Source organism: Chiloscyllium punctatum, chromosome 15 (assembly GCF_047496795.1).
Source record: "Chiloscyllium punctatum isolate Juve2018m chromosome 15, sChiPun1.3, whole genome shotgun sequence".
Classification (NCBI taxonomy): domain Eukaryota; kingdom Metazoa; phylum Chordata; class Chondrichthyes; order Orectolobiformes; family Hemiscylliidae; genus Chiloscyllium; species Chiloscyllium punctatum.
In genome coordinates, this window is record NC_092753.1 from 72686399 (window position 1) to 72704559 (window position 18161).

Genomic DNA, 18161 nt, shown 5'->3' on the forward strand with positions numbered 1-18161 from the left:
TTCTCTCCACAGATGGTGCCAGACCTGCTGAGCTTTTCCAGCAACTTCTGCTTTTGTCTCAGGTATATGCCAAACATCTTGAGTGTATGAAGCAAGGTTTAGAACTCTTGGTTTCTTCTTGCTAAACTCTTTAAAATATTGCATGTATTTTTCCCCAAAGCTATCTTCCAGGGAAACCTGGATTCCTCTTGGTCCATCTGTCCTTAACATGAATATTCCCATCTTTTTTACTTCCACCGGAGTATCTATTGAGTCGCAAACTCCAAGGATGTGGAAAGGATGACAAAAGACAGATATGGAGAGTTTGACATAACCATGATGAAGTGTCTGATCCCTGTGAAACACTGCTTTGGATGAACAAAGAGACATTTACCAGATCACTCTCTTAGCTTGGTGCTCCCTGAAGAATTGATTGGTAAAGGATGACACTTCTGCTTCGGTTTCTCCTTGACAAGATGCTAATAGCCTACAAAATCTCTGTAGTGGATAAGTTTCTATGCCTTTATGTAAAACTGAGTCTCCTTCGCTTCCCTACTTGGATCTCACCTGATGGAAGGCTCGACTAGGCAGACATCCAGTAATGGAGGAAGGATGCTGCTGATGGGACTTCTGTTCCTGCTGGCTGTGCAATCTATAGTTGCTGAGGTTAATCTTGTTTCAAGTGCTCAACACTTTGCAATTTCAGCACCTCATTGATGCATCTCTTGGTTGTGATTGTTTGCATGGTAGCTCAGTGGTTAGCACTGCTGCCTCACAGTGTCAGGGACCTGGGTTCGATTCCAGCATTGAGTTTGCACAGTCTCCCTGTGTCTGTGTGGTTTCCCCTGGGTGCTCCGGTTTCCTCCCACAGTCCAAAAATGTGCAGGTCAGGTGAATTGGCCATGCTAAATTGTCCATTGTGTTAAGGGATGTATAGGTTAGGGGCATTAGTCAGGGGAAGTGTAAAGGAATGGGTCTGGGTGGGATACTCTTTGGAGGGCCAGCATGGACTTATTAGGCCAAATGGCCTGTATCCACACTGCAGGAGTTCTATGAAGTTCTATAATTATTTATTTGCATGTAGGTAATTGATTTTGGCATCCACCTTCCTCTGTTATGGGTTCAGCAATATAGGTTGGAAGCTGGTGGACTGGGTATCCACTGTATTTTATATACTTACTTTGCTGAAGGACCGTTGGAACATCTGGCTGATAAGTATCCCCCGCTTCATCTGGACATTGTTAATTTCTCACTGCTTCAGCTGAGCAACATTTCACCTGAGTTTCCCTTGTGGAGTTGAAGGCAGGATCCAGGAGAATGATCAATTCGGTTAAGTAGGTTTGCAGACTCCATGGATATTGATATTGAAGGTTATGGAGACTGGGCAGGAAAGTGGAGTTGCGGAGTAGGCCTGAGGTGCTCAGTAACTATGATTCTCTTAGAAAAGTCTCTCCTGGGAGTCTCGCCTGGCTAGTTACCTCTGCTGGGTTTGACCTGATTTTTGCTGCCGCAGTTGTGCCTCCCTGCTGGCCTCGCTGGAAATAACAATAGCCCAGCTATTGGTCGGCCAAACCGACTGAGAAAAATTGAGATGGCTGTCGATCCACATGGATCAGTGACACTTAGCTCTGTGAGGTGTAACCTGAAAAAGAAGTGCCAAGAAGATGGAGAGTTCCAGCAACTTCCATCAGTCCAGATGGGAAGCAACCCAGAAAGACAACCTCTCCACAGGTTCAATCGTGGTAGTTTTTATTTTCTTCATTCACAGGAGGTGGTCATTACTGGCCAGACAGCATTTATTGGCCACCAGTAATTGCCCTGAGTGCAGTCGGTCAATTATATTGGTGTGGGTCTGGAGTCACATGTAGGCCAGACCAGGGAAGGATGGCAGTTTTGCTCCTTACAGGACATTAGTGAACCAATGGAATTTTCCTGACAATCAATTATGAATTTGTGGTCATCATTAGACACTTAATTCCAGTGTTTTTGCGTTGAATTCAAATTCCACCATCTGCCATGATGAGATTTGAACCGGTGGTCCCCAGAACATTATCTGGGTCTCTGAGTTAACAGGACAGTGATGATGCCACTAGGCCATTGCCTTCCCAGTGACCTGTAAAAAATGCTGATGACACATGAGTTGTAGTCCGCAAGAAATCTATCCCTAGTCAAACCAAAGAGATGATAGAGAGACCTGTAAGATAGAAATACATTTCCCAAGCGAATGTGGAAAGTCAGGCCAGCAGGATCAGAATTTTCGGGCGAAGTACATGAGCTTGTTACAGAAAAAACTATTTGGGAGTCCCAACCTTTGGAAGCTAATAACGTAATAGAAACCTACATCTCCTATAGCAGAAGGCAAAAGAGAACTGAAATCTCATATGAAGAGATCTTTGAACATGAAACATCCAGTATGACAACCAATGTTGAACCAGTCATTATCGAGTCTACTTACAATAGAACCACTGAAAAGGAAATCACTATTCACTGTCCCCTGGCTGGATTGTTTTGTACTTTATGCAACTCTGTCCAGACAGTAGAAAGCTTTTATACCCATATGGCTGAGAAACAATACATTGGAAGGATATAGACCAGGTGCTCCTAGTGCAAAAAGAGCAGGGAATATCACACAATGGCCTGTCATTACTGTAAGTGTGATAGTGGAGGGACAGCTAACATGAGGGAGCCATTGCACACACTAAATGCGACCTCATCTTTACATCCAAGATTGGCCTCACCCAACCTGAGCGACATAAGCATGCTGAATTGCATAATAAAAAGCATCTACAAACCTTAAAGACCCACTCAAAGCCAGGAAGGAGGACCTATAAATGGACGGAAGAAGAAATTAAACTTTTCTGAGAGCTACAACAATAGTTTGCAGGAGGTTTGGTCACAAATAAAGGCTAGTAATCTCAAGGAAAACACCTAAACAGATTTCAGATGAGCACAAAACACTGCAGAATACCATAGTGGGAACCCAAGCCCTGGTGCCTGATAATCAGCCAGTGAACAACCATGATGACAGTCCAGCAGGTAGGATTTCCAATAGAATAGAGATCCCCCAACAAGCTAAGAGAGTTTTCAACTACCAGCCTGTAACCCCAAACATAGGGACATTAACAACCAACTCACATGGGCAGAAGAACTGAAAAGAGGACCCCAAGTTCAGAACATGAGGGTTGGGTCTTTATAGAGTGTATCACCTACCTGTTGATGAATGGAGAAGAACCACCAAAACCAACTTCCGGGAGGAAAGGAACAGAAGGAAGAAAAGAGAGAAGACAAAGAACAGTGGTACAAAGAAACGATGAGCAACTAAAAAAAAATTTCCGTTTCTGAGAAACACACCTACTCTGAAAAATTGCAGATGACAATGAGCCCGACAATGAGCCTGTCAAGTAATCGGGTCTCTGGCTACCATTCTTCTTTCAGAAGAGGACCTGGAAAAGGAATTCAACACAAAATTATCTGTATCCAGTAACAAAGCTAACCTCAATAAATTCAAAAATGATTCTGGTAATGTGGATGATGGTCAATTTGAAGCGAGCCATTGTGGAGGCCTCTCCCCATAGCTCAAACTCTCCAGCCCTAGCAACATCCTTGTAAATCTTTTCTGAATCCTTTCAAGATTCACAACATCCTTCCTATGGCAGAGAGTCTACATTGATGGGCAGTATTCCAAAACCAGCATCATAATTCAAAAGCCTGTGCCTCTGCTAAAGCTGGAGTTTCTTTGACCTGTTTCAGTGACACAGCCGGTTTTAGTTTCTCAACCTTATACTCCATCTCTTCTGACATCATTGAAATAATTGAAAACTGAGTTATGTACTCTTTTAGTTACACAGCTATTATCGTCAATGTACACTGGGGAGAAGCAACAGCCCAGGTTCCTCATGACCACACACACACAATCTTCTAGAGTTTAGTGTTTATGTTGTAAAGTCTCGCTGACTGCAACAAACATTTTAACATTGTCAAACCCCGATGCAGAAACCCAGATGCTGGTTAGAAGTGAGCTGATGTAATTCATAAAGTATTGCAACAATTGTGACTGCTTTAGTTTGGTTTTTTAAAGTTATTACTCCTGTATGACATTTAAATCCCTTAAGAGAAATTCGATTTTATAAATCACTTGTGCCATAATTAATGGATTTCACAGCTGGCTGAGCAGAACATTTATTTTATTTGAGTGAAAATGTATCATCTTGAGAAATATCTAGGTGGAGTTTTCAGATAACACATTCATCTACAGTTTAATCAGAGAGTCATACAGCACAGCAGAGATTCTCGAGTCCAGTCAGTCTGCAGTGATTTAATCTCCACATGCTGAATAGTTTAGTTTGCTGTACATTTACCATTTATCCCCAAAAGAGAAAATGTCCCACAAAATATGTAATTATATTCTTCACAAATTTATTGGCTGATTTAATCACTTTTTGTTTTCCTTTTTCAGGAACTCAATTCCATAGACTTGCACTGGGACTGTGATGTTGAAAGAAAACTCTCTCTGGTGAGTTTTAGCGAACAATGTTGAGCATTTCCACCCATGAAGAGCAACCTATGCAATGTAGGTAACAATAATTTGGTCAGATTGAGAGAAGAATGACTTTGGTTTCTATTTTACCCTGGTGCCACACCTTTTCAGTCAAAGTCTGTTCCTGTAAGCACTGGTTCAATAGCTTACTAGACATTGAAGATACATAAATGTCATACCATAATCACAATCTCTAAAAGATATTAAAAATATTATTAAATTTACTCCCTTGTTACCTCTCAGTGCTGCTGGAGGTGCGAGTTTCAGTTTGGCATTGCTTGTTTAATTTATTCCACTTCAATTTTAACCAAACACAGAAGCTCACAGTTGTTAACAGCCCACAAACTTGAACTTGAAATTTTAAGTTGACTGTTATATCTTTTACTTTTTAATAAATCAGCTGGCTGGAAACTGTCATGCTAGGGGTAATACGCTTCAGTTTAATGACTACCCATTTAATAAATAGCTTCATAATTTTCCCTTCTCATTAGATATTGAAATATATGCAATTGTTGAATGGATCAGGACATTGTACAATTGAGGTATAAAGACTAGAGCTGGTATGTCTTTCTTTAAAACATTTTGATTGATGAGAGTTAAGTGAACTTGTTGCAGTCTAGTACAACAGGCAATCTATTCTCCAATTTATTTTGCGCTGTTGGGAGCATTGTTTAACTTTTGTAACCTAGTCAGAGAGTACATTTGTTTTTGTATCAAAAGTGGTCATTTGCTTTTTTAAAATTCCTTAGCTGTAGCTCCATGCCCCCCACCCCCCAACCAGAGTCAACCAGAATATTTAATTTGTTTTATTAAAGGAACGGATAAGGAAATCTCTGAGGAACCTGCATTAACAAGAGAATGGTGAATGTAATGTAGTATCTGCAGGTTTGTGCAGTTTGGGTAATGTGGAACTCATTTGATGGGAAACTTTTGTTGCAGGTGACTTGAACACATCCATTGAGTCAGAGTAGAGAGAGAGAGTGAGTTTCTATGTGTCAGAGGCTGATTTGGAAAGGCTGAGATTTCTTGTGGTATCACATAAATGTGGGCAGTGATGTGAGAGCTTGTGGTTACTTGATGCATATCTTTATATCAGCTATTTAAAGTGAAATTAATGTTTGAGTGAAATACTATTAATTTAAATTTACATTACAGGATTCTGATTCATATTAATGTAGAAGTTACAGAAAGTGAAAACTTGTAAATTCTTTGTGGTAATGAAAATGGTCATACAGTTTCTGATGGGGATCATAACAATGTCCTGTTGCAGTTCATTGGAATCCTCCTCACTGGTTGACAAGTTTGGTAATATCAGCAAAGTTTGAAACCAACTTTGTAAACCAATTATGTCCTGCTGCAATTTCCTTAGTATTAGGTGCTAGCCAGCATTTCATCAGTGAGTGATGTTAGGCTAACAAGCCTCAGATCCTTGCTTTGTCTCCCTTCCCTCCTGAACAGAGGTAAAAGAAGGTGGTCCAAGATGCTGGACCTTCCAAGAACCGAGGGAGTATGGGAAGGCTACAGCTAATGCATCCATCATCTTTGCAGTCACTTCATTAAAGACTTTAGGATGTAAGCCATTAGGGTCAGCCTTTAGTCTCATTAGTTTTTCTCGTATTTTTTTCTTTGGGAGAGTTCAAGTTTGTGTTTCCCTTTTTGGCAATCGATTTTTAACTTTTCCTCTTGCGATTCTTTTACTGTCTGCTACTGTGAAACATTGCCCAGTCTCATCCTTGAAGAAACCAACTTTTACTTTAACTATTGTTTCATTTTACACAGTTGGAAAAGCTCTTGCAATCTGTTTTTGTTTTTATTTCTAATATATACTTACTCCAATTTTTCCTTTTCGTTTATCATACTTTGGTTTCTAAAACTTTCCCACTTCCTGGCCTGCCACTAATCTTTACAGTTTTGTACACCTTTCATTTGATACCATTCTTTACTTTATTGTCTGTCTGTCTTAGTGGAATATATCTTTTTGAGAATAATGAACTATCTCCTTAAATGATTTTTCAGTCCCCCTTTGTCAACTGTGCCTTCATAGCTTTGTAGTTCCCTAAACTAGTAACCATAATGAGGTGAGCAACATAAAATTCCATGGGATAGCTCCCTAAAGCTTGTGGAGAGGAACCATTTGTGAAACTCCACTAAGTGGAATCTTCAATGATTATTAGTAAAAGTTCAGCTCATAGAATGATTTTTGGACTATTCAGTCATTCAAACTTGTTTTGTTATTCATAACTTTTAGCTTTTAAACTTTCTCCTATTACTCATTATAGAATACAGATGATGGGCAATTTGCATTATTGTGAAAGTACCAGTAAAGCAGGATTTATGTTATGTTACTCCAAAGCACACTTGCCTTTCATTGTGCAATAGGATAGTTTTCTCTGCTTCTGCTTAAATCATTTAATGTTTCAGCTGCAGGGTGAAGTGACGATTAGCAATTGCTGATGGAAAATGTAAGCCCTCTTTATATTGGGACTTGTAGATTGCACACCCTAAATACTTCTAAGTGGTTTGGTTTTCAGTGAATCATAGAAATTTTTTTTATTGTCTGTATAACATTTTGTATTCCTATTTTGGTAGATCTCGCAGGAGTTAGAGTAGTGGCACTAATTGTATGAGATTGACAATTCAGCAGGTGGTCAAAGAATGAGATTGGGAATGAATGAAATGCTGGACCTGTTGCTAGTTGAGTGATACACATACTTGGAATGTCTGTTGAAACCTACTAAAAGAGAGTCTTTGTCTTTTGAAGCCATTGCAACAGCAGTTGGTAATGTGTCATGCAGCTCAGTTTGTAACCATTGTAGTCTAATAGTAAAATGATTTTCTTGGAAAATCTTATACAGAAATATCAAGAGACCAATGTATTAGAATTAGAATTAGATATTTTTGTCACAGGTGCTCAAGTTTCAAAAAAGAACAGGAGTACAGTGAAATGTGGACAATGTCACCAACACATAGTGCCACCTTAGGTATAAATCTTAGCTACAAAAATAGGGAAAATAAAGAAAAAGGTTACACTATATTGCAGATATACATGGTGTAAGTATAAAATAGGAATATAACAAATAAAGCTAAAAAAAGACACCCACAACATCCTTTCTTGAACTCTTCATGTGGACGCACTTGTTACAAAGGCCCAACAACATCTCTTCTTCCTCAGGCAGCTGAGGAAATTTGGAATGACAGTGAATACCCTTGCCAACTTTTATAGGTGCGCCATCAGGAGCATTCTGTCTGTATGTATCACTACCTGGTATGGCAACTGTATCATTCAATGTTGGAGACAGTTACAGATAGTGGTGAACTCGGCCAGGATAATCACAAAGTCCAACCTCCCATCTATAGAATCCATCTACCAGGCCCGCTGTCAAAGAAAGGCCGCCAGTATTCTTTAAGATCCACCCCACCCTGGCAATGTTTTTCTACAGCCTCTGCCATCAGGGAGAAGGTACAGAAGCTTGAACACATGCACCAGCTGGTTTCAAAATAGTTTCTACCCGACTGTTGTTAGAATACTGAATGGACTCACAAACTCTTAATATTTGCCTGTACCTGTGTTTTTGTTTTTGCCACTGTTTACCTATTATTTTCTATCTATGCTACTTAACTCTGTGATCTGTCTGTATTGCTCGCAAGACAAAGCTTTTCACTGTGCGTTGGTACACCTGACAATAAATTCAATTCAATTCAATTACAGTCTTTCTATAACAGCTTCCACATGGTCTGACCAGGGTCCACTGGGTTACTGGCTGCCCCTGCTCTGGGGCTGCTGTATTTTAGGAGAGAATCTTGTTTCTTTTAACCTGAATGTGATGCAATGTTGTTTGAAGTAGAACTAAAAAAACAGTGGTTTAATTGCAGTTAAAAATGACTAAATGTTATTTTCTCATAAATGCAAAGTTGTCATATTTCAAAGTGCAAAGATCTCTTTCCGCTTAGTACCCACCACTCCTCTGTGATAGAAGAGGTCTGGGGATGGTGGCAGGGAGGGCTGTGGTGTAGGATGAAGCCACGAGTATAGTTAGAGAAATCCTATTTGAAGAGTTTAAGTTTGGGGAGAGCCAGCCATTTAACAAGGATACAATAGCTGAAATGATGGGGTGAACATCAAACTGAATCATGGGAGACCATTTGGCTTATTGAGCCTGCATTATTCTTTCAAAGAGAAGTCAGGTTAGTCCCATTCCCTTGCTCTTTTTCTCCTTAATCCTACAATTATTTCTTCAGTACACTTTTCAGGGCTGCTATTAAATCTGCGTACACTACCTCATCAGATGATTCATTCTAAATCCTTAACCATTTATTGCATTTATATGTTAAAAACATCCTCTTGTTCTTTTGCCAGCCACCCGTGGTCATGTGATCCATCTTTCAGCCATCAGAAATAATTTCACTCCCTTCACTCTTGTCTACATTATATAAATTCCGCTTGATTTTGAACATCTGTTAAATCTCCTCTTAAGCCTTCTTTGCAGTAAAGCACAGCTTCTTCAGTCTATCCAGGTAACTAATCCTTTATGTCTAGAACCATTTATATCAAGCCCTTCAGAACCTCAGGGTATCCCTGGAGCTTTATAACAAATTACAGCTTTTTGATTTGTGGTCACTGCAATATAGGAAATGCAGCAACCAATTTGTACGTAGTAAGATCACACACATAGCAAAGATGCTCAATAATTCAATTTAAATAATACTGGTTCTTTAAAGTGCTCTTTTCTTGTCCATCTTGTTTGTTCACTTAAGGCCCCAGCTTATAATCTAATTCAAAATGTGACAATCAAGTCAATGTGGCCAACTCCCAGCACTGCACTGGAACATCAGTAGCCTTCAGTCAGAAGAACAAAACTATAGGCTGGAATATTTGACTGAAGGATATGGCCTATAAGATAAAATGGGAAAGTCTGTGGAAAAAAATTAAAGACCAGAATGATGATTTGTGTTAATTCATTGACTCATGGAAAGCTGATAGAGCTCAGCCAGGGTGTATTTGATGCAGGAGAAGACTTGATCTGTGGGGCCTTGGATGTTTTGGAGTTTGTGCAAGCTAGAAAAAGATGAGAGGTTCTTGAAGTGGTAAAGGCATGAACAAAACCGGTGTCGTTGAAGAGGATGTGATATGGTTGTACTAATTTTTAATCAGTAAGGGGATCTAAGATTATGGGGGAAAAGCAGAAAAATTGAATTGGGAGGATTCATCAGATCAGCCATGACCTCATTGAATAGTGGAGCAGACTTGATGGGCTGAATGGCCGACAGTGTCTTATGGTTATGTACACATTCTGGATGTCGACAAAGATGTTGTTTGGAATTAGTTGAAGTATGAGTTGTAGATTGCATCAGAACAGTAAAAGAGATCATTCTGAGAGCTACATAAAATCATAAGAATTCAGAGTGAGAGAGGCCTTTTGGACATTTGTGTTTGTTCCACCATTGAGAAAGATCCTGCTGATTGGAATGTGACCTTCACTCCACTATGCTGCCTGCCCAGTATAACCTTTGCATCCACCATATGCCAGGTCCACAGTGGCTTGATTCTCTTTCAGTTCCAGAATATTTTGGTCAAATAAACTGTTTCACATATATTCTATGAAGTCAACCTCCAGATTACCACTGCTGGTTTGATTTCCCAACCTATGTGAAGATTAAAATCTGAAATTATTCCAATATCATTCTTACAAGCTCCTGTTATTTATAGATTTTTACTAAAAGCTCACAGATTTGGAGGTGGTCTATTGACATGGACAAAGAATTAGTTAATGGACAGGAAACAGTGAGTGGGTTAAGAGTTTTTCTCAACAAGTTGGCATCCTGTGACCAGTGGGATTCCTAAGGGATCATTACTGGGACCACAACTGTTTACAATTTATATTAATGGCCTGGAGGAAGGAAGTGAATGTACTGTCGTCAAATTTACAGGTGACACACAAAATGTGAGATATTGATAGGTTAAGTAGGTGGGCAAAAAGTTGGGCTAAATTGCAGCATAAAGTGGGAAAATGTGAAGTTGTTTGATTTGAAAGGGAGAACAAAATAGCAATATTTTTAAATGCAGATAAACTGCAGAAAGCTGCAACACAAAGGGACTTGGGGTACCCGTGCATGAAACAACCAAAGTTAGCACACAGGCACAGCAGGTCATCAGGAGGGCTAATGGAATGTTGATCCTTATTTCAAGAGGGTTGGATTTTTACAGTAGGGAAGTCATACTGCAACTGTACAAGATGCTGGTGAGACCACATCTGGAATACAGACAGCAGTTTTGGTCCCATTATTTAAAGAAAGATGTAATTTCATTGGAGGCGTTTCAGAGAAGATGCATGAGGATAATCCCTGGAATGGAGGGATTGGCTTATGAGCAAAGGCTAAACAAGTTGCGACTGTACTCATTGGGGTTTAGAAAAATGAGAGGTGATTTCATTGAAACATAGAGTTCTTAAAGGGCTTGCCAAGGTAAGTGCTGAGAGAATGTTTGTCCTCATGGGAGAATCTAGGACCAAAGGGCAGAGTCTCAGAATAAAGGAGTACCATTTAAGACTGAGACGAAGAGGAATTTATTCTGAGATTTGAATGCTTTTGGAGCTCCTTGTCACAAAGAGCTGTGGGGCCTGAGTTGTTGCGTAAATCTAAGGCTGAGATAGACAAATTCTTGATCAGTAGGGCAATCTAGGGTTATGGGGAAAATGCAGGAGCTTGGATTTGAGGAATGTCACATCAGCAATGATCCCATTGAATAGTGGAGTAGGATGAAGAGGGCGAACAACTTACAGCAGTTCCTATTTCTTATGGTCTTCTAATTGAGCCACTGCTGGGTGCATGCAATGCCCACCAGTAGCTTCTTTCCTTTTTTTAAAATTTCTTAGCTGTACTCACTCGTTCTTCAATTTGATCCTCTGCAGCAAGATCATTTTTCTTGATTGTACTGATCTCACCTTTTATTAGGAGAACCACTTTGCTTCCTATACTTCTAACTGGCAAATAACCTTCAATATTCATGGTGCAGCTATGTTCACTTTGGAACTGCATTTTCAAATGACTGTTGTCATACAGATTTACCTCCATATTGGATGTTGTGACATTCCAATAAAGAACTCTTAAAAATTCTATCTTTATAACCCCCTCCCACCCCACCCCACCCCACCCCAGATCTTATTTGCTGGTACACTCTTAAGTGTGTTGTTTTCCTTTCTGGTACACTGTGGTTATTACCCCCTTAAGACCATAAGACACAAGAGTTGACATAGACCATTTGGCCCATCAAGTATGTCACTCCGGTAAGGTAAAAACAAGGACTGCAGATGCTGGAAACCAGAGACTAGATTAGAGTGGTACTGGAAATGCACAGCAGGTCAGGCAGCATCCAAGGAGCAGGAAAATTGATGTTTCGGGCAAAAACCCTTCATCAGGAATAGAGACAGGGAGCCTGCAGGGTGGTGAGATAAATGAGAGGGGGGGTGGGGGTGGGGAGAAAGTAGCATAGAGTACAATAGGTGAATGGGGGTGGGGATGAAGGTCAGAGAGGAGGGTGGAGTGGACAGGTGGAAAGGAAGATAGGCAGGTAGGACAGGTCATGAGGGCAGTGCTGAGCTGGAAGGCTGGAGCTGGAGTGAGGTGGGGGAAGGGGAAATGAGGAAACTGGTGAAATCCACATTGATGCGCTGGGGATGAAGTGTTCCGAGGTGGAAGATTTCCTCCAGGTGGTGAGGGAGCGGCGGTGGAGGAGGCATGTCCTTGGCAGAGTGGGAGAGGGAGTTGAAATGTTGGGCCACAGGGCGGTGGGGTTGATTGGTGCGGGTGTCCCAGAGATGTTCCCTAAAACGCTCTGCTAGGAGGCATCCAGTCTCCCCAGTGTAGAGGAGACCGCATCAGGAGCAACGGATGCAATAAATGACATTGGTGGATGTGCAGGTGAAATTTTGATGGATGTGGAAGGCTCCTTTGGGGCCTTGGATGGAGGTGAAGGGGGAGGTGTGGGTGCAGGTTTTGCAATTCCTGTGGTGGCAGGGGAGGGTGCCAGGAAGGGAGGGTGGGTTGTTGGGGTGCATGGACCCGACCAGGTAGTCACGGAGGGAACGGTCTTTGTGGAAAGCAGAAATGGGTGGGGAGGGAAATATATCCCTGGTGGTGGGGTCCATTTGGATGTGGCAGAAATGTCGTCAGATGATGTGGTTTATGCGAAGGTTGGTAGGATGGTAGGGGTGCACCAGTGGGGTTCTGTCCTTGTTACGGTTGGAGGGGTGGGGTTTGAGGGCGGAGGGGCGGGATAAGGATGAGATGCGTTGGAGGGCATCTTTAACCACGTGGGAAGGGAAATTGTGGTCTCTAAAGAAGGAGGCCATCTGGTGTGTTCTGTGGTGGAACTGGTCCTCCTGGGAGCAGATACAGCGGAGGCGGAGGAATTGGGAATACGGAATGGCATGGAGGCAGGGTGGGAAGAAATATGTCACTCCATCCATTGTGATCATGTCTGATCTGATGATCCTCAATTCCACTTTCCGGCTTTATCCTGTAACCTTTGATTCCCTTACTAATTAAAAATCGGTCTTTCTCAGCCCTGAATTCCTCAACCCTGACAGCTCTCTGCGGTAAAGAATTTCACAGGTTCATTATCCTCCAAGAGAAGAACTTTCTCCTCATCTCTGCCTTAAGTGGACAATCTTAGTCTGAGGTTATGCCCTGTGGTCCTACATTGTCCCATAAGGGCAAACCACCTCTTCACATCAAACCTCCTAAATGTTTCAATAATCTCATTCTTTTATAGTCCAATGAGTACAAGCCCTGTCTGCTCAACCTCTCCTCATAATAGAATTCCTGCATGCCAAGGATCAACCCTGTAAACCTTCTCTGGACTGTGTCCAATTCCTGAATATCTTTGCTTAGATAAAGAGACTAAATCTTTTGGCAATATTCCAGGTGTGTACTAATGCTTTGTATAGTTTTAGTAAGTCTTTCCTATTTTTATGTCCTGACCATTTTGAAATAAAGACCAATGTTCCATTTGCCTTCCCACTACCTACTGAACTTGGATGGTAGCTTTATGTGATTCATGGACCTCAAAACCTCTCTGCAACTTTCTGATGTCTCTCACCATTTAAATAATATTCACTTATTCTATTCTTCCTACTATAGTGCAAGTTCTCACATATTTTGCATTTGGCAAGTATTTTCAGCCCCTCATTTAACCAGTGCACATCCCTTTGTAGATCTTTGTGGCATCCTCATTGCTGTACTCCCTACCTGCTTTTGTTATCTGCAATCATGGCTAAAGTACATTCATTTTCCTTATCCAAGCCTTTCATACATATTGTAAGTAATTGTGCTTGCAGCATTAATTACAGGTTGCCATCTTGAAAATGTCTCAGTTAATCACAATTCTATTAGTTATCCAATCTCCATTTATGGAGATGTCCTGCTCACAACATCATTGGCTCAGCTTGTTAAGTGGTTTTAAATTTAATATCTTGTTGAATGCCTTTTCAAAATTCAAACCTGTATCACCATTGCCTTGCATGCATCCTTGCAATTTCATTAAAATACCCTCTTACAGCCCTAGTTATACAATCCAACAGGCCACTGGTCTCAGCAAAGATATCCATGGTTAAATTCCCTCATTCCCCAGTACTGATGCTCGTGTCCCCTTGAATCATAAACCATTTCTTCCACATCAATCATTCCATCTTCCAACCTTACTTACACAATGGCAATTTGCTGTTCGTACTGGAAGCTGTTATTACTTTGTTGCTGTTGGTTGAGTTTCAGATGATGTTTCTTGGAAATTACTTGAAGATAAATAACTTGACTCTTGGTTCTTTACTTTCAACCTTTTTTCGTATTTATACCATTATAACTCTGCATGAGGTCTTCACTGGCTACTCCTTCTGTAAAGCTTCTTCTTCATTGTGATTGTGATATTATCAGTGTTTATTATAAATAGCTTCCTATTTACATGCCGAGGAGTTAACCTGTGGCTCTGCTTTTCAGTCCTTGGCTACTCCCATCTCATTGTAAAATCTTTTCCCTAGTCTACCTAAATCACTGGATCCTTCGACTTTGCAAATTCCCCTCGAGCCCTGAGAAAGTGTCTATTGGCTGTCAGGGCAGGAGAGCACAGTCATTAAGCCTCATTCTTTCGACAGTGGAGAATGACATCTATCTCCTAATCATACTGTCGTCTGTTCGAACATGCTTGTATCCTTCTCCACTTAAATGGCTCATTGCTCCATGATGCCTGGTTAGTGTGCCCACTTTTGCAGCAGTCCCTGCCCTGTCCTTGCAAGCTGCAAAAGTCTCAAGCCCTGTCAGACAATTGCAGACTAAGGCTAATCCATTGTTTCCTCTAGATCCTCATATTGGCCTGGTTTACAATCACACCCTCCTGTCCCTGACCCACTTCAAATGGAAGAAAGCTGAGTGAACTTAGGTGGGTGGAAGAGGGGAAATATCTGTTCTTTCAGGGAGTATGTTTAAGTTAATTAGTACAAACAGCTGCTCCACTTCATTTGCCTTAAATTGAAAATGTGGCACAGAATCATCAAATAAGGTAATAATCACTTCATGTTTTTAATGCACATTATTATTTCAATTGCCTGTACATTACTTATTTTAATACTGTACAGTAAAACTGATATTCTCATTATTAACTTTTCAGATGACAGAATTTTGCATAAAATATTATTGCTTCAGTACATAGATTGCTAATGTTAACCTACTAAAATGTGATAGAACTAAAAAAGCTGATAAAAGATCACAGGTAATTCATATTAAACATGTTGTATTGTCTTCAATCTTTGAAGTATTGTGATACTGTAAATTTAAAATTTATTATCCACTATCAATAGTGGAGGTTCCACTATATAATCAGGTTAAACTTCAAATTCTTCACTTTGAAAAACTATTTATCTCTAATTCCACAGTCTGGTTGCCCTCAAAGTCCAAAAGGGCGTGATTTCCACATTCCTTCCAAGCATGAATATAGAAGGATAAGAGCAGAATGTATTTGTAAACTCTTAGCTAAAGATTTGGCAGAATGTAGGCAAGTGGAATGTTGCAGAATATGGTGTAGCATTGGTAAAGATTTTTGGATTAGTGAAACATAATAAGGGCACTGATGTCAAAAAAAATGGACATTCTCTATTGCATTTACACTAAGGACAGGATAAAGGGATTGTTAAATGGAAGCTTTGAGTATTTAGATTTCTGAAAACCAGCTGGTTGACAGCTTCAAGTGTTCTGCTGAAATCATCCTGTGTAAAATAGAAATTTGCAAACTGTTGCATGGTAATTGTAAATCTGACATGCATATTATCGTGTAGTGTTGCTCACAGTCAGGATTTTCATGAAGGAGCTGTTATCCCATGTTATCAGGAAGGCTGATTTACAAGCATTGTGAACAATCTCAGGTTCTAGCAATTTGCAAAGGAGGCTTCATAGTCTGCAGCTCCAAGAGAGGCTCCACACTGCTGAGAAATCCTGGAACCACCGGTGAGCAGCATCTCTGGATTTGTGAACATGGAACAAAGGAATCAGTGAGGATGAGACGGATGCCTGAGGATGTGTTTATATTGAGGAAGAAAACCTGGGGGATACAGTCAAGAAAGGCTAGTGGAATTTGTGAATGTTTTTGGAGGGGGTGATGGGGTTTCAGGTGCAGTGTGTTGATTTTAACTGTAACTTATGAATAGTTCAGCAAGAATTCATTCTCCAAGTTGAATTTGCTGTAGGGGTTCCCAGTCTGTTCCTTATTAGCTCTGGCAAAATGACAAATGTTGTTCTGTGATTGAGATTTCCATGGCTGACCTATTTACATCTAGCGTTCTTTAATGTTTGAGCTAAATTATTTTATTTGCTGCAGTTGTTGGTGGATTAATGCTGATTGTGGGGTTGCTCAATGGATCAGACGTGAAGCTGCCAATATGGTTGCCTGATAATCTCTACACTGTCAGTACAGATTGGAGACTTGTCTTCAATAGCTGAGGGAAATTTAATCAGAATGTCAGTAACTGTGCTCACTTAAATCTCAAGTTATGGCACTGGGATAGGATGATTGTTAAACCTCTAGCTCCAAGCAGTGTCTGCTACAAGAAAACTAATGATGTGGAAGTGAACAAAATAAATCTGAAACAAGAAGGTTTTTAAAAATGGCATGAGAAACATTTTATGAATGTTTGTTTTATTTCGAATGAGACTCTTTTTGAAAACAAGGTCATTTTTCAGGAATATAATGTTGTTTTCCTCTTGTCACAGTGCATTGAAGTATGCAGCAATTGGAACTACACAGTATTTCGCAATTGTTTCAGTCTCTGTGTAAGTACTTTCTCTGCTTGTAAGAAAATAGAGTTGATTTGCTGAGATGCAGAATTAACATGTAAGGTATCTTAATGGATAAAAACAGAATTCTATTCTAAATTTTGCAAACCTTTTTTATTAATAGGCACTGAAATGTGGAATGTTTTAGAATTTATTGACCGCATTCATTTTGAAATCTCTGCTCTGTGTTGTCACAATAAAGGATCTATAATATAAATGGCTTTCAAAATACAATAATCATGCCAAAAAATCCATTTATGTACATGCCATAGCTATGGCTTATCATTCTGTTTGGCTACCTATTTCCCTGCTCTGTTGCACACAGTAGAGGGAAACTTCTACTTCTGGAGACAGAGGAAACTGGATTGGGCAGGGTGATGGCACCCAGAAGCCCACTACCTTCACCACCGCCAATGGGATTGGGTGGGGAGATCCAAGTTCAACCTTCCTGAGCTGCTGCCAATTTGAGGCCACTAAGTAGTGAATTAATAGCTGCCAAATGGTCTATGCCTACCTGACCTGCAATTAATTCAGTTCCAGGCAGGATGTAATGGAGTCGAGTTCTTGGCCTGATTTTAATCCTAGGGCAAGCTGTCAGTTAGTGTGAGGTCCTTAAATCTGTTTACAATTAGTGGCCTGGACATAGGGTGGGATGTTAGCCCTCAGTTATTCTCCTGCCCTTGCTTCAAGCCCCACCCCTCGCCATCCCAAAACACTCACCTGTTCTGTGGTTGCTCCTCCATCCTGGGAATCCTGGAGGTGTTGAAATGGCAGCAGCCACAGCTGCCTCCATAACACTGGTGCCTGTTTGATTTGCTAGCTCCTGATTGTCTGGCATTTTCTCATTTAGGATCTTTACACTGGTAGGCCACCAATCAGCTATCTGGTTGTAGAAGATCAAGTGGGCTTTCAGATCCTGACTTGGCACAAGTTTCTCACTGCTGATCATTGTCTTTTTTGGACTTCAGGAAGCTATAGCCTGGATTTCCCTATGAGCATCCTCCCAGAATCTCTGCGCAGCACACTCATTCTCTCTGGTTAAACAGACATGATTAAGATTATTCGAAGCCGAGTTGACACAGCACTCACTCCAGTTACTAGGCAAGATGTGGAAATTGTCTGGGCATCTTGATTCCTTTTTCCTTTGTGCTTGGAAGCTGGCACCTGTCATCTCTTTAACTCCTTTTGAGAAAATAAAATCTGGGTGAAGGGTGTAGGTTCAAGTTGATATCCAACATTATATGATGTAGTTCCATCATGCTGCCACAAAATATATTATAACAAGGTTTTGTGAGAGTGGTTTGGTATGAGTCTGGAATAATAATGAATT

The 18161-nt window shown here is 40.6% G+C and overlaps 1 protein-coding gene across 1 annotated transcript in view; it reads left to right on the top strand.

Annotated features, from left to right (window-relative positions):
* Positions 1-18161, top strand: part of LOC140485862 (proto-oncogene tyrosine-protein kinase ROS-like) — a 234592-nt gene that overhangs the window by 15822 nt on the left and 200609 nt on the right. The window contains exons 2-3 of the mRNA XM_072584317.1: positions 4436-4492; positions 16769-16828. Of these exons, the coding sequence (XP_072440418.1) occupies positions 4436-4492; positions 16769-16828 (117 nt within the window). The remainder of the gene's footprint in view (positions 1-4435; positions 4493-16768; positions 16829-18161) is intronic.